This window comes from Helicoverpa zea, chromosome 4 (genome assembly GCF_022581195.2).
Source record: "Helicoverpa zea isolate HzStark_Cry1AcR chromosome 4, ilHelZeax1.1, whole genome shotgun sequence".
Classification (NCBI taxonomy): domain Eukaryota; kingdom Metazoa; phylum Arthropoda; class Insecta; order Lepidoptera; family Noctuidae; genus Helicoverpa; species Helicoverpa zea.
The window spans coordinates 10,816,446-10,830,366 of NC_061455.1; the positions used below are offsets into that span (position 1 = coordinate 10,816,446).

Consider the following 13,921-nt stretch of genomic DNA (forward strand, 5'->3'; position numbering starts at 1 on the left):
TACGGCCCGTTCTCTGGGGGCGAGGTGAAATATAGCGTCATTTAGCAACGGTAGGCTGAAGCGAGAAAGTGATCATCATAAACTCAGTGTTACCGGTGCCGTTTGCGTCACATAGCACTTTTAACTGGGGTGGAATGTCACCTTGTAGGTGGAACAAGATACCTGTAATAATATTAGGTTTAGGATTGTAATTCTCATACTTTCTACTACGTAAAATAATTCGTTGGTCGAATACAAGATATCTGCTCTCTATTTAAATAACGTGGTAACTGTAAAGTTGACAAATACTGAACTGTTCTATTCAATCATCAATTGTTTCAAGTGAATGATTCATCTATTTATCATTCTTACATACTCGTGAATGATGACGCAGAAAAAAATATCTGACCATGATGTAAATGGCTATCCAGTATTCAATTCAAGATAATAAAATAAAAAAGCGGATTATTGATCCCGTTTATACTTGCCCGTTACAATCAGCATCCGCTAGTCATTAATAAGGAAACAGTTGAACATCTACAAGAAAGTAAAAGCTACTTCAGACACAACCCTAAAATTCTACAATGTGAAGTCTTTACTTACGCTCTTACTGTAAAATACAGGACTCGGTATTACACGGTAGTAATTATCACTGTAAATAGTAGGTAGGTATGTATGTGCCTTACCTTCCCTGAGTCTTAAGTTAAAGCTTAGTAGGTACATGTGACTCGTTACCTCGAGGGGCGAAGACCTCATTGTCTCGTTTGTAAGCATATGTTTTCTTAGGAAATATTCATATGCAACCGTCTGGTCTTGCCTTATAATTGGGTGCTAGATTAATTTTGTTTTTTTTAGTTTTGATTGCAGTTGTTTTGAAGTTGTGTTGTGAAAGTTTGCGAAACTAAATTAATTATAGAAATGAGTAGTCGCATTTGTATAATTTTTAAGTTCTGACTCAAAAGATGGCAATGATATTTGATGGAAGGTGATGTTTTTGTAAAATAAACACATTATCTTAACAAATTATCCTAATTTTTTAATGTAAAACATTCTACGTAAAAAGATGAAATAGTAGCGCCAAACAGAAGGTAGGTAGGTATATCCCAATTTAATTGAACGCGAAACCAAAATTCCGTCATTATTATTCAGCAACAGTCTACAGCTAAAAATAAACCCTTAATTAGTACTAAAATAAACGGTATCGACTAAATATTCTCACAATCGCGACACTTGGCACTCTGCTAATTTGCCGCACACATTTAAAGCTAAGATAAGCCGGTAACAAATGCGACTATTAGTCGATTATCTCGTTCGAAAATAGCTCTCGATTCTTTTACAACTCGTTTACCTCTCGATTATAGCTCGGTGCTTGTAGTTGAGATGTAGCTGTACAAATGATAGTTTAGGTTAAACTATGCTAGGTGTGGTTACACCAAGGATGGGTGCTACTATTTTTAGTGTATAAACTCCCTATATGCTTTAGAGTGCATATAAAGCGGTCGGTTCCCTTTGTTTTTTTTTTTGCAATCTATACGCCTGATGGATGGTTAAGCTATTATCGCTGCTCATAGACTCCTACTACACCATGGGACTCGCAACTGCATTGCTGACCTATTTGTACAGAGGGTTATGCATTTATTGCCACCCATAGATAGTAAGGAAATGGGCACCTGAATATAAGTGCATTTTGGACACTATAATTGCGTCGTCATTGAAATAAAACTTGAAGAACACTTATTTTTTTTCACTTTTTTTGCAATAAGCAAAGATGTAACAACATTATATGGAATACTCATATCTCTATATTGTGGTGGAAATATTTCTAAGGGAAAATTATATTTGGGCAGACAAAGCTTTGTATATGGACTAGATATTATCACATAAGCAAAAGCTTTTACAAGCGAAGTTGGGGATAATGCTATTATTTCCCGCCGTCTCGCGATAGTTATGTTTTGTGAAAAAACTTGTTTGTTTTTGTTGTATATCCTGAAGTTGCAGTTTGTGGCCAAAAAAGTCACAAAAAATAGTCTTATAACATTCTTGATGCAGATTATTATGGGATAGGCCCGTATTGCTTATTTATGAACTGAAAAACTTGCTCTATAAAAAAAAGTGTAATTTTCAAAAAACTTCAAATATAATGTTGTTTGGTTACACTAAGAGCTCATTGATTTTCGCAAAATGTAAGTAAGTTGAGCATGAAGTCCTGTATCAGATATTCAAAGGGGGCCACTATTCAAAGGCTTTACTGTCAGTAGCGATTTCTCAGAATAACAAAATTAGGGCTCAACTAAATATGAACAAGCCATACCTATTGACATTTTCCTGATATTGTTACAACAATTACTCTTAGGTATATTACATGCCATTTAAGTATGTATTTATATAATTTAAAATTCTCATATCTTTCATTAACAGACAAACATACAATCAGTCAGGTTATAACGAGATAATATGCATTATAACTTATTTAATGAATTATTATTTACATAAGTACACTATTTATTATAATATCGATAAAATCTGTATTTCCCTTCTCAACAGTGGCTGGCATGTCCGAGGTATGGGTGGAGCTGCGCGCGCCACGGTTCGTGGTGCACCACCACAGCGCGGTGCTACGTTGCGACCATAATGTCGACCCGGAATCTCTTTACAAGGTGGGTATTTTTTTACTTTAAATGTGTTACTTTTATCCTCTTTTTAGTATAGTATAACATGGAGTAAAGTCAAAGTTTGAACCTATGAAAATGTATGGTTACTCCTTTGTTATTTCAGGTGTAACTTTAATAAGACCGTTATGGCCGTTTTCATCAACAAATACCTAAATTTAGGGATCCCCTAAGAGCATTTACGGAACACTTAAGAAGAATTTCGTTTTCACCAAAAGTTTAGACAGCCCCTATAACCTTAAAGTATCACTTAAATTTGGAAACCTGACAAAAATCATATTTATGAAGTTTTCCAAGATTCATAAATAGGCACCTTATGTGTCGTAGAAAAGCTGGTTTTCTTGTGTATTTTTTACACTTATGAAGGTAGTAAAATCGCTAGCTAAATGATAGACTACAACTAATAAAAGTATATCCTACAGGACAATACTAATGTAGTTTTAAAAATACGTTACTTTTCTTGAACAAATACGTACCTACAGCCTAACAACAGTACAATACCTCTTCAACACCTCCGGCACGATCGTGACTCTAAACTAGAACAAAAGCTGCTTACGACTTCTTCTACGCGACTGTACAACACAACTACAGATATATTTGTTAAGAGAACAGTCGACAACAAAAGTGCTTAACTACACCTGGTAGTCAAATGTGTTGGGGGATATAATTGTTGGTGAATTTTGAATTGAATGTTATCATTTTAATACTAGACATTTCATTGCATTTCCTGATTATATATAAACCTATTCGGCCCAAGTTTACCGAAATCACAAGCGTCTGATTTCTTAAAACAACTATTTAATTTGCAAATGGACCGTGAAATCCCATAGTAAACAGTTGATTTAGGAAACTGACGTTTATTTTGTCGGTGTACTTGGGCCAGAGACAATTGCTAAGGTATTCACGAGAATAAGTAGGTATAATATTAGTACCAATTGTAAAATATTTTTCTTTATTTCTTTGAACACTTTTTTCACACTTGTACGTGCAACAATAGTTTTACAACATACTTTTTTCGTACAAAACCGATAACTTATTACATAAATACCACCTGCTCACCTATATATTTTATTCTGCAGCGCGTTAATTCTCCGTACCTACGTTTATAACGTTACGGTTGATTATAATCATGTTATACGACTAGAGTTCCCGACTGTACCGCTGCACGCAACTCTTAACCTTTAACTTTTAGAGTGTAAATTCTTTAATCAAGTCTTATCTAGTATCTTAATGTATCTATGTATAGCTTTGTTGAATAGACCTTCCTGTTTTTTTAGTTAATGCTTTTGTTTTTTTTAATAGATTAATGAATTCAGAAATGAATATGAATCAAGTACTTTTAGTACTAGTAGTTAAAGTTAAAAAAATATACAGCGAAAGATCTCCTTGACGCTTCTGACTATGCCGTATGCGTGGCGAAATACTGGGCCACTAAAATATAAGCCTGATTGCCATCGACTCACCAAAAAGAAAAAGTACTAGCAGTTCTATGGTCGTATTTTTTTCATTCAATAGCATAAAAGGCCGAAAGATAGAGATAATTATTAACCCAAAAAAACGTCGTGATATACTGAACTTTCAGAGCTAACACCCATAGCTCTGAAAGTTCAGTATGTCACGTTTTAATGAATTTTCGTGCAAAAAAAGGGAATCGAGTGTAAAAAGACAATGTAACAATAACACAACAAAGCCAAACTCCAGTCAAAATGAACATAAGTGCAGTTACCACAATGCACTTTAGTGCTAATAGCGAAAGCACAAAGTGCACTAACACGACACGTTAAATCGGCCTAGAACGGATTGTTCAAGGAGGATTTGCGCATACGACCCATCTGAATTCGAAATTCGAAATTCCGAATCGTATTTGAAATTCTGAATTCGAAGTTTTAGCCCAACACTAGTGAACGAAAGCTTTTGCAGGTAAAGTCTTAATGGGATGTATTATGAGTATTGTGTGTGCCTGTTTTACTGAACTATTTCTGTGGTACAATTTTGTAAATGAAATGGCTCACAATAGTTGTATTGTATTTTTTTTTGAGAAATAAGTTTTAAAACCTTATTTTCTGTCCCATCCAAAAATAAAGTAGCTTGTAATAATGCAACCCTTTAATAAATTACGCGAAGATCTCAAATATATAATGTATCGTTTTTAACTAATGTAACCTTTATGCAAAGGCTTCTCTCTAAGGAGATATATACTCACAAAGAGCTGTAACGACTAGTAAAAACTGAATAAAATTACACAAACTAAGCACCACTTACGCTCCATTATCATACTAATCTAAAATCCTCCAGCTTTCTCAACTAATTTAATCCTCTATTCGCCAAGCATTAAAACTATAAGCACTTACATCTCAATTCACTTACATACGAACTTGCACTTAGGATAGACTCCAAAACAGCGATACTTGGAAATCGGTAATCAGGAAATTCGCATGAAACGCAGACACGCTAGGAAAACGAACTCCGATATCTATTAGGCGCAACCAAAGAAGACAAAATGACTAACAGAGATGTGAAAGTAGCGCGCCAAAATGCGCATGTTCGGGGGACAAGTAATGTAACTACCTCTTCCCTTATATGCCTTCTTTGGGACCCGCATATTATTTTCAAAATTAAATCAATCAAGACCTTCAATCTTTAACTTTTGGTTTTTAAATCAGAATCTTTAACTTTTGGTTTTGATTTGACCAGGAACCCGAACGCCTCATTAGTGCTAGAAACTGATCACGCCTACGGTACATTGCTTAACCTACTAGAAGGCGCCTGACCTACCTTAGTTAGGGATCTCTCCTCTCTTTCCTTTTTCAATGGGCAAGACCGAAGTTCTTCGAATTAATACGCCCAGGTTTTACGAGGATCCCCTAGTACCTATTCTCTTCGGAAATTGATTAAAACATACTGACTTTAGACGTAAATTGTCGCGGTTTGGTTGTTTATCCCACGCTTTGGACCTTTGTAATGAATAAATAATGAAAGTATAACTAGATAATCCGTAATGTCAAAGTTGTGGACTGTGATTCGAATAAATAAACAGTCTATTTTTAATTTTCTGTGACGTTGTATGCTTCTCTCTCAATCAGTTTTCAGCAAAACATCGTTATAGATTTCGGAGAACTCGATGCACTGCGGTTGTACAAACAAAACTGCAAAAATAATGTCACATATATGTACTTCTGAAATATATAAAAAACGAACCACTATTTTTAAATAAAGTCTTACACATCATCCTCATCATCTGCCTAGCCTTTTCCCAACTACGTTAGGGTCGGCTTTCAGTCTAACTGGAGGCACCAATGTTTTACACATTTTAAAAAATATGTATATACCTAAGTACAGGTAATAAATCTACAACAAGCATTTCTACAACAACGTAAACAATGAAACATTGAAATGTAAAACTAAAATAAACTCCTGAAAGTTTCAGACGAAGCCACTTGCGATACTTTTACGAGTACATTTACGTTCTATACATCTGGTCCAGTTAATTTTAGATCCTCCAACTTAGACTCGGAATCAATTAGAAACGACATTCTTGCTGCAAATGAATTTGTTTTAGTTGTACTGTGCAAATTGGAGGATTTCAAGAGTATTTCTGTGTTCTGATGGAACTACTTCCTGCACCTGAATAAAAGTATTAGGTGTATTTGCTTTATGACTCAGTATTCTCTGAATCCGTTTATAAGTTACATTTAAAACGGTGCAATTGTTTCGGTGCTTTCACGAAGGTATAATTTGAGGATAGTCACGTCATGTACTTAAAATACAAAATTGTCCGAATGTGTAAAACTATATTTTAGGTATACTTTATAATTTATAAATATTTTTTCTTACTTTTTATTTGCAGGTGGTGTTCTTCAAAAACGGTCAACGTATCATGAAGTTCGTTAGAGGGAGGGATCCCCCTTTCGAGCTTTATAACATCACCGGCACTGAGATTAATGTAAGTATCACAATTAACATTGATATATGCACTACAAATATACTTCTTTGCCTTTTCAAAACAAACATAAATAATTATTTCTATGCATATTTCCAAGAAATATTTCATACAGAATTAGCAACAGCAATATCTAGCTGATAGTTACAAAATAATCCCAAGTTTAGTTGACTTCAATAAACATCTATCATCATTATTTACTGTTTTTGTTTTAACTAGGCCAAGACTTACTAGCCATTCTCTTCTCTATTAAATCCTAATTAGTTAGTAAGTTTCGTTAATTACCTCGAACAAGACAACTTACAAACTTAGGCAAGCCACCAATTAACCGGTAAGCGGTTGGGCCACTAACCTATTGATCCATCCGCTGGGCGGATACGTTTTCAGATCCGTATAAATTGGAATGTGGCGTAAGACAGGGTGGCCTAAGCTCACCGCGTCTTTTTAATTTGTATATTAATGCCCTTATCGAGGAGCTCAGCAGCAGCCACATCGGTTGTCACATAGATGGAGTTTGTGTTAATAATCTTAGCTATGCCGACGATATGGTGCTGCTGAGCGCCTCGGTTTGTGGTACGAGGAAACTTATCGAAATTTGTGAAGCGTATGCTGATGGTCACGGCTTGAAATATAATGTGAAAAAAAGTGAGTTTGTTGTCTTTAAGGCGGGTAACAGGTGTTCATCTAGCGTGCCCCCTATAAGGCTGAATGGAGTTCAGTTGGCTAGAGTGCGTGTATTCAAATATCTGGGTCACCTTATTACCGAGGACCTTAAGGACGACATGGATATTGAACGTGAACGTAGGGCACTGTCCGTGAGAGCAAACATGATTGCTCGCAGATTTGCACGATGTACAAGGGAAGTTAAAATAACTCTCTTTAGAGCCTTTTGTACATCTTTTTACACCTGCAGTCTGTGGGCAGTCTATACTCAAAAGACGTACAGTGCCCTACGGGTACAATACAATAATGCTCTCAGAACGATGTTGCGGCTGCCCCGGCACTGCAGTGCGTCACGTATGTTCGCGGAGGCGCGCATCGATTGCTTCTACGCTACTCTGCGCAAGCGGTGCGCGTCAATGCTGAGCAGAGTGCGGGCTAGTCGTAACAGCGTTTTGAGTATGATAGCCAGTAGGTTGGACTGCCCGTACTTGGGTCGATGTATTAATGTTCACATGAATATTGATACCTCGAGCCATGGGTCTGGCAGGGGGCGAGTAGAGTAAGGATTTTTATTTAGCTTTTATTTATTTTTAATTTTGTTAACTAACATTAGTTTATAAGTTATTAACTACTAACAATGTGGATCTGTGTTATCTGAAAATAAATGTTTTATTATTATTATATTATTAGACTTACAGACAGTAACTACGCAAAATTTTGTAGCTAAAACTAAATGGAAAAGATTAAAAGGAATTTTTAATGTAGGCATTAGGCAGATTAAACCCTTCTAAAAACATTATTATAAATTACACTAAAATTACCTATAAAGAGCTAAAAATTTATGAGGTATCTGTAACTACTTAATCAAAATGTTGTTAGTTAAACAAAATTTTAGTGAAACCATCAGTGACACCAATATTTAAGGCGTAACAATTTTCAAAAACTGTTTAGTGTTTCGAGGTTTGTGTTGGATACTAGCAATTGCCTATATTGATTTTTCAATCAATGTTTCAAAAGTAGTCCAGCTAATTTTCGATGCTTAAAGCTGGTAGTTCTATCCGTTAATGGATCCTGAAATAAAATAAATTCCTTTATTATTCCTTACCATTCTTTTGTTTATTCAATAATTTCTAAGCTCCAAACCTGACTACAAATCTAAGTCTACAAACAATCAAAGCGAACCAACAATACTGCAACGTATTTACCTTCAATACGAGCAAATCACGCTACAGAACATCTTAATCTACATCTGTATTCAGCAGTATTGTATCTGCCGTACAAATTGAATAACCTATGTAGGTATGTAGTACATCACCATTTATCTACGAACACAATAAGACTACTGCAGAGTGTAGACTAAATTGTCGGCTGGCAGTTGGCTCGATGGCTAGCTACCATATCATAGAAGCATACATAATTCTGGTATAGACTGCAGGTAATTCTGGTTTCCATTATAGGAAACTGGTGGCACACACTAGAATGCCACTTTTAGACATCTGCTGACAGTTTATTTTAAATGCGAATAGTAGTTTTTCATTCATTTCTCACAACGATAGGCATACATTTAAGACAACAAATGAAAGATATTGTATGTACCTCAGTGTATTGTGGGAGACTGATGCCTAATGTAGACGTATCGTGTAATGTGTACCGTGCATCTCTGTTCTGGTTTATAAGCCCATCACCATTTATAACCATCGGCCGACTAAAAGTTTGTGGTGTGAGAAGGCCCTTAGACCGTCCGTTTCCCGAAGTCAGTTGCAAATATATCCCCAATGGACTGCTCTGTATTATATTATACATAGATACAATATATTATTATAAACATGGAATGAGAATCACGTTGGGCTAACTCCATTGTTGTAACTCGCGCTCACACGGGAAATTCAACATTGTCAGTTAGCTGGTTTAAATATAGTATTGTTTCTGCTAATATGGAAGAGTGGGGACAGACGTTATACAGCCAATGTTTGCTTAGAGTAAATTTTACGACTTAGTACCCCAGCAATACAGCGTGAATAAAATTATTATTTTATTATCTTAAAAATAAACTTAAACTTGAAGAATACCGTTATGAGCATATTCGTCAAAGTCTCTTCTTGTAGATAAGAAGAACAGTCCCAGCGGATTGGCAAAAATAAGGTAGGTACTTTTCGCGACAATATTTTCTCAAAAGCTCGTGAGAATAATACTTAGGAAAAAGTAGTTTAAAATTCGAAAATCGTTCACTCAGAACGCCCAAAGTATTTCATTATCCTCATTGACTACTGTTTTGCAATTACGGCACGGAATGTAATCACGAACCGAACTGTTGAAACAGTATGCATACAGACGGACTGCAGTCCCGGGATTGTATCGTAATCCGCACAAAAGAGGTTTGTACTGGTTCTAGCTAGATATAGCTAGTTGAAGCCAGTTTTTTAAGTGCCGTTTGCGAAGAGAATGCTGATAAAAAGTGTAGTGTTGTGGTAATTTTGGACTATTTGAAAAGGTTCTTTTGTTAATATGTTAATAGTTTAGTCTTTGTTTATGTATGTGAGGTAATAAATACATATAAAAGATGCATAATCCAGCTCGGATTAAGTAGAACTTAATGCCAGACTAGGTACACTGCAGAATAAAGTAAAAAGAAGGTATATTAAGAAACATTTTTGGTCAATTCTATAAAGAACTACTATTCAATCGCATTTAGAATAAATTGTATAGGTATATTGGTAAATACGTAAGTGTAAAATTGCGATATTCCAATGTCAATCCGAAATAATTCAGTGTGTAACAATAATGTCACACACTAAGTTAAAGTGAGTGAACCTATCACTAGAAAATAAAACTTCAATACCCATACGCGTATATTCTTTTACCGAAACTGGCACTCGATACACTTCATCTTGTTGCTTCATAAATAATAAAACAATATAAACAAAATATTTTCTTTTATTGATACTTCTTACAGGTACTGACATAACTGAAATAAAACCTTAATAAAAACAAATATCGCTTTTATGTTAAACGTAGGTGTACGAGGCTTTATTTTCAGATAGTTTTACGACTTCAGACTTCTTATATTCTACTTTGATAGAATAAGTAATATTACAGTACATTGTAGAATAAGAAAACAGGGTCTGAAACATGTTTCATAAAATAGGCATTTATGAAAAACATGGGTACTTATGTTCATGTTTGTGTAATGTTGTTCAAACATAGAAACCCTTGCACCCTTTGAACCGAAAGTTCTAGAAAACAATGGTGGGAACACAACAAAACAATAAGTATAAATAAATCAGCATAAACAAACAATTTAGGGTATATTTCTCGTTAGTAGAACTAGCGTAAATATTATTTTCTCGGAGTTCCGCCGCCAGTCGACCACAAGTGCGCAGAAATGCTGCAAATGGGACAAACAATATACAGGAATTATCCCTCAACTTGTTTATTTATTACTGTTTTCGTTTAATTATGTTCTCGTTAATTTCATATGGCACTGCAATTCAAAATATTTGAAACATTTCACAGACTTAATTGAAAATTAATAGATAATTTATGATTTAATGACATTACCTACAATGAATAAGCATAAAACACAAAAAATATTTAATTTATCTACAAATAGGCATTAAACGTTTTTGAAAATAGCAAAGCTGAACTACTTATTTTAACTCACTACTATTTTTCTGTTCATTTCAAAAGAGACCATTTTCAAAGCTGGGTATTGTATTAAAATTCTAAATTGAATTTCATAAAATGCGTTCACGAAGCTAAAGTATTTTTATTTTTTATGTTAAAGAGCTTTATTTGAGAACATTCTAGCTACGATTTATGTACCTAAATTAACTACTAACGTTTACATTTTTAGTAAAATTTATTCAAATAATTGAAAGGATTAAACTGCTAAACTGTCTAGACTCGCCGATTGTATAAGAGCTTAGTGTTAATAGGCTAATTATATTTGCTAGATCAAATATAAACCTTCACATTATTTTTTATTTGAATCGTCAATTGTTTATTATTCAATTTGATTCGATATTCAAAATGGCTGAATTAAATTATATTTTTTAATAATACTTTGCTCGTTGTATAAAATATTTCATAATTTTATCAAAAGTGTTTTAGAGAATTAAATAGGATAGGTAATAAAAGTAAATGTTTCTCTACTTTATGTTTATTGGAGTGAAATATCAATACATTTCGAGATCACTGCTAGGTCAAACTGCAAGTCAAAAATAATCATGCTAGGTTTTATCAACAGAGGACCTCACTAAAACAGCAACTTAATTAAACTTTTACCCAAAACACTTCGACAGCAACGTGCAATAATGTCCCTACGCCACAAACTCCATATAATAAATAGCTCTTATTCACAGCTAATAAAGTTGTCTCCGACATCTATAACCCTGGAGCGACTGGACTTCTCAGCGTCGGGACCCTACGCCTGTGAGATCGCGCTAGAAACACCTTTGTACTCTAAAGTATCGAAAATACATGAATTGAATGTCATTGGTAAGTAATTATAAAGAACAGTGCATAATTGTCAAGTTAAGTACTTTTATTTGTTCAAAATTAGGTAGGTAGAACCTTACATACCTAGGTAAGTATTTTAAAAGAAGTCAAAATCATTTATGCCTACAAGGATTTGATTTCCATATCAGAAAAATAACTACTTATGAGTACCTAAAGCTTATCTTTCTACGTAAATATAGAAAGATAAAGATGGTGTGATATACACCCCATATCTAATGTCACAATATTGTGCTATTATTAAAATTAGATTTTAAGATATTTAAATTCTATGTCATAATATAAAAAAATATTGTTTCAGTTCGTCAGAAATACCGTCCAAAGATTAAAATAAAGCACAAAAAGCTGTCTTCAAATGATCACCTGGAAGCGACGTGTCAGAGTGCGCCTGCGCACCCAGCGCCCCACCTCACCTGGTTTATTAATAATAACAAGGTAAGTTTCTAATCACAACAGCAAATAAGTAAAGAATAATTTAAGGAACTAATCTGTGCTTCAGAAGAGTAGAAATAAGTAGCTTATTTTCTTCGTTGTATCTTGAAAAGAAAATGTTCATTGGAAGTATATACCTATTGAATATTATCTATATTTTAGTTTTGTCGTGGTCAAAAACTAATAGAAATTAGCATGTATCAGTTTATTTTCATTACTTACGTAAAGTTCCAGCAAATATCAAAATCCTAATAAGAAACACAAAAAATAAGTACCTAGGTAACAAAATATCCGTACGTAGGAAGAACCTATATTTCCTATATTTAAGAAGTACACCTCATTTTCTTTTATTGCTAAACGTAAAAATTCTCAATTTAAAATAATAATTTCATGAAGTATGACGTGATATTTCTTTGTGAAATTGTAAGGTCGTTCAAGCGTGTCATGTAAATGTGCCTACAGAAATGTTATAGGCAAGTTAGACTACGCGCACACTGCAAACTTTTAGTGGGCCGATAGTGTGTTTTGGCTTATAAAGTAGTATAAAGATGATTGATATATTACAAAGATCAGGTTTATTTAGCCGGTATCAGACCCACAAAAAAATGTAATGGAATCAAAATTTTCCTAAAAAATGCCATCCCAAGGCTAAATTAAAGGTATTCATTTCATATAGACCAATTACAGGTGCTTAAGAAACTGCAATCTAGTTGCTCGGTTCCAAAGAGTGGGTCTTACGGAAAAGAACCGACGAGAAACTCCATAGACACTATATTTTATAGGTTAACTGAGAAAATCCTTCTGGTCAACAGTCGGCCGACTATTAAGTCTGCAGTTTGCTCTGAATGTGCCTACAGATGTTATAGGCAAGTTATATGAATATTTGAAAGCTGGTAGACTGGCACCCGAAGTAAATGAAGCACGTATTGTATTAGTCTTTATTGCAGATATGAAATAGAATGCGGAAAAATGTCACTGTACTGTAGGTACCCAATTTTTCACACCCACATGTAAAAATTGATTTAGTGTTTTTTGTAATGTGAGTGGTAGACGTTTTTAATGTTATTGAAGTATCATAAGTAAAATATGTTTTTTTTATGCTCTACAAGTATTCTTACAGAACACATTCATAGACTCTTGAGTACACACAGTTCTGAATACAGAACTTCAAGAATTGTAGGTACAGATGTAATACTGATTTTACTGTTTAATACTAAAATTAAATGGACCAAAATCGGACTACTTACTATATTATACATTCTCCTCAGAATTTTCCACTGTAACTACTAACTTCTACAATGTGCTACCTTAAATAATGAAGACATGAATATCACTTAAGACAATATACCTATGCTGGTATTTCTCTAAGCATAGTCTAACACATGTTTATTCAATCTGAAGTTACCAAATTAATCGATCCACTTACCACTGAAATACATGAATATTCTACTGTTAACAAACATAATTTGATCGTTCTAATTGGAATAATTTCAAGCTCCTACTATGAAATACGGCTTGTTCTCATTTACTCCAAACCCATTGTTTTCTGTTAACAAAGTTTTCATACATTTTTTCCACTTGGATCCAAAAATTTTAGAAGAAAATAAATAAATCAAAATATGCCTTAATATGCCTTCAAATTCCTTCCTCATGGCTCCAAAAAATGTTATGTATCGTCAGCAAAATATCAAAATTACGTCTCTGTACTTAAAATCATTTTATT

General features: G+C 34.1%; 1 protein-coding gene across 1 annotated transcript in view; it reads left to right on the plus strand.

The window, feature by feature from the left end:
* Positions 1 to 13,921, plus strand: part of LOC124629749 — a 76,740-nt gene that overhangs the window by 50,263 nt on the left and 12,556 nt on the right. The window contains exons 2-5 of the mRNA XM_047163282.1: positions 2,524 to 2,636; positions 6,496 to 6,591; positions 11,613 to 11,748; positions 12,068 to 12,201. Of these exons, the coding sequence (XP_047019238.1) occupies positions 2,524 to 2,636; positions 6,496 to 6,591; positions 11,613 to 11,748; positions 12,068 to 12,201 (479 nt within the window). The remainder of the gene's footprint in view (positions 1 to 2,523; positions 2,637 to 6,495; positions 6,592 to 11,612; positions 11,749 to 12,067; positions 12,202 to 13,921) is intronic.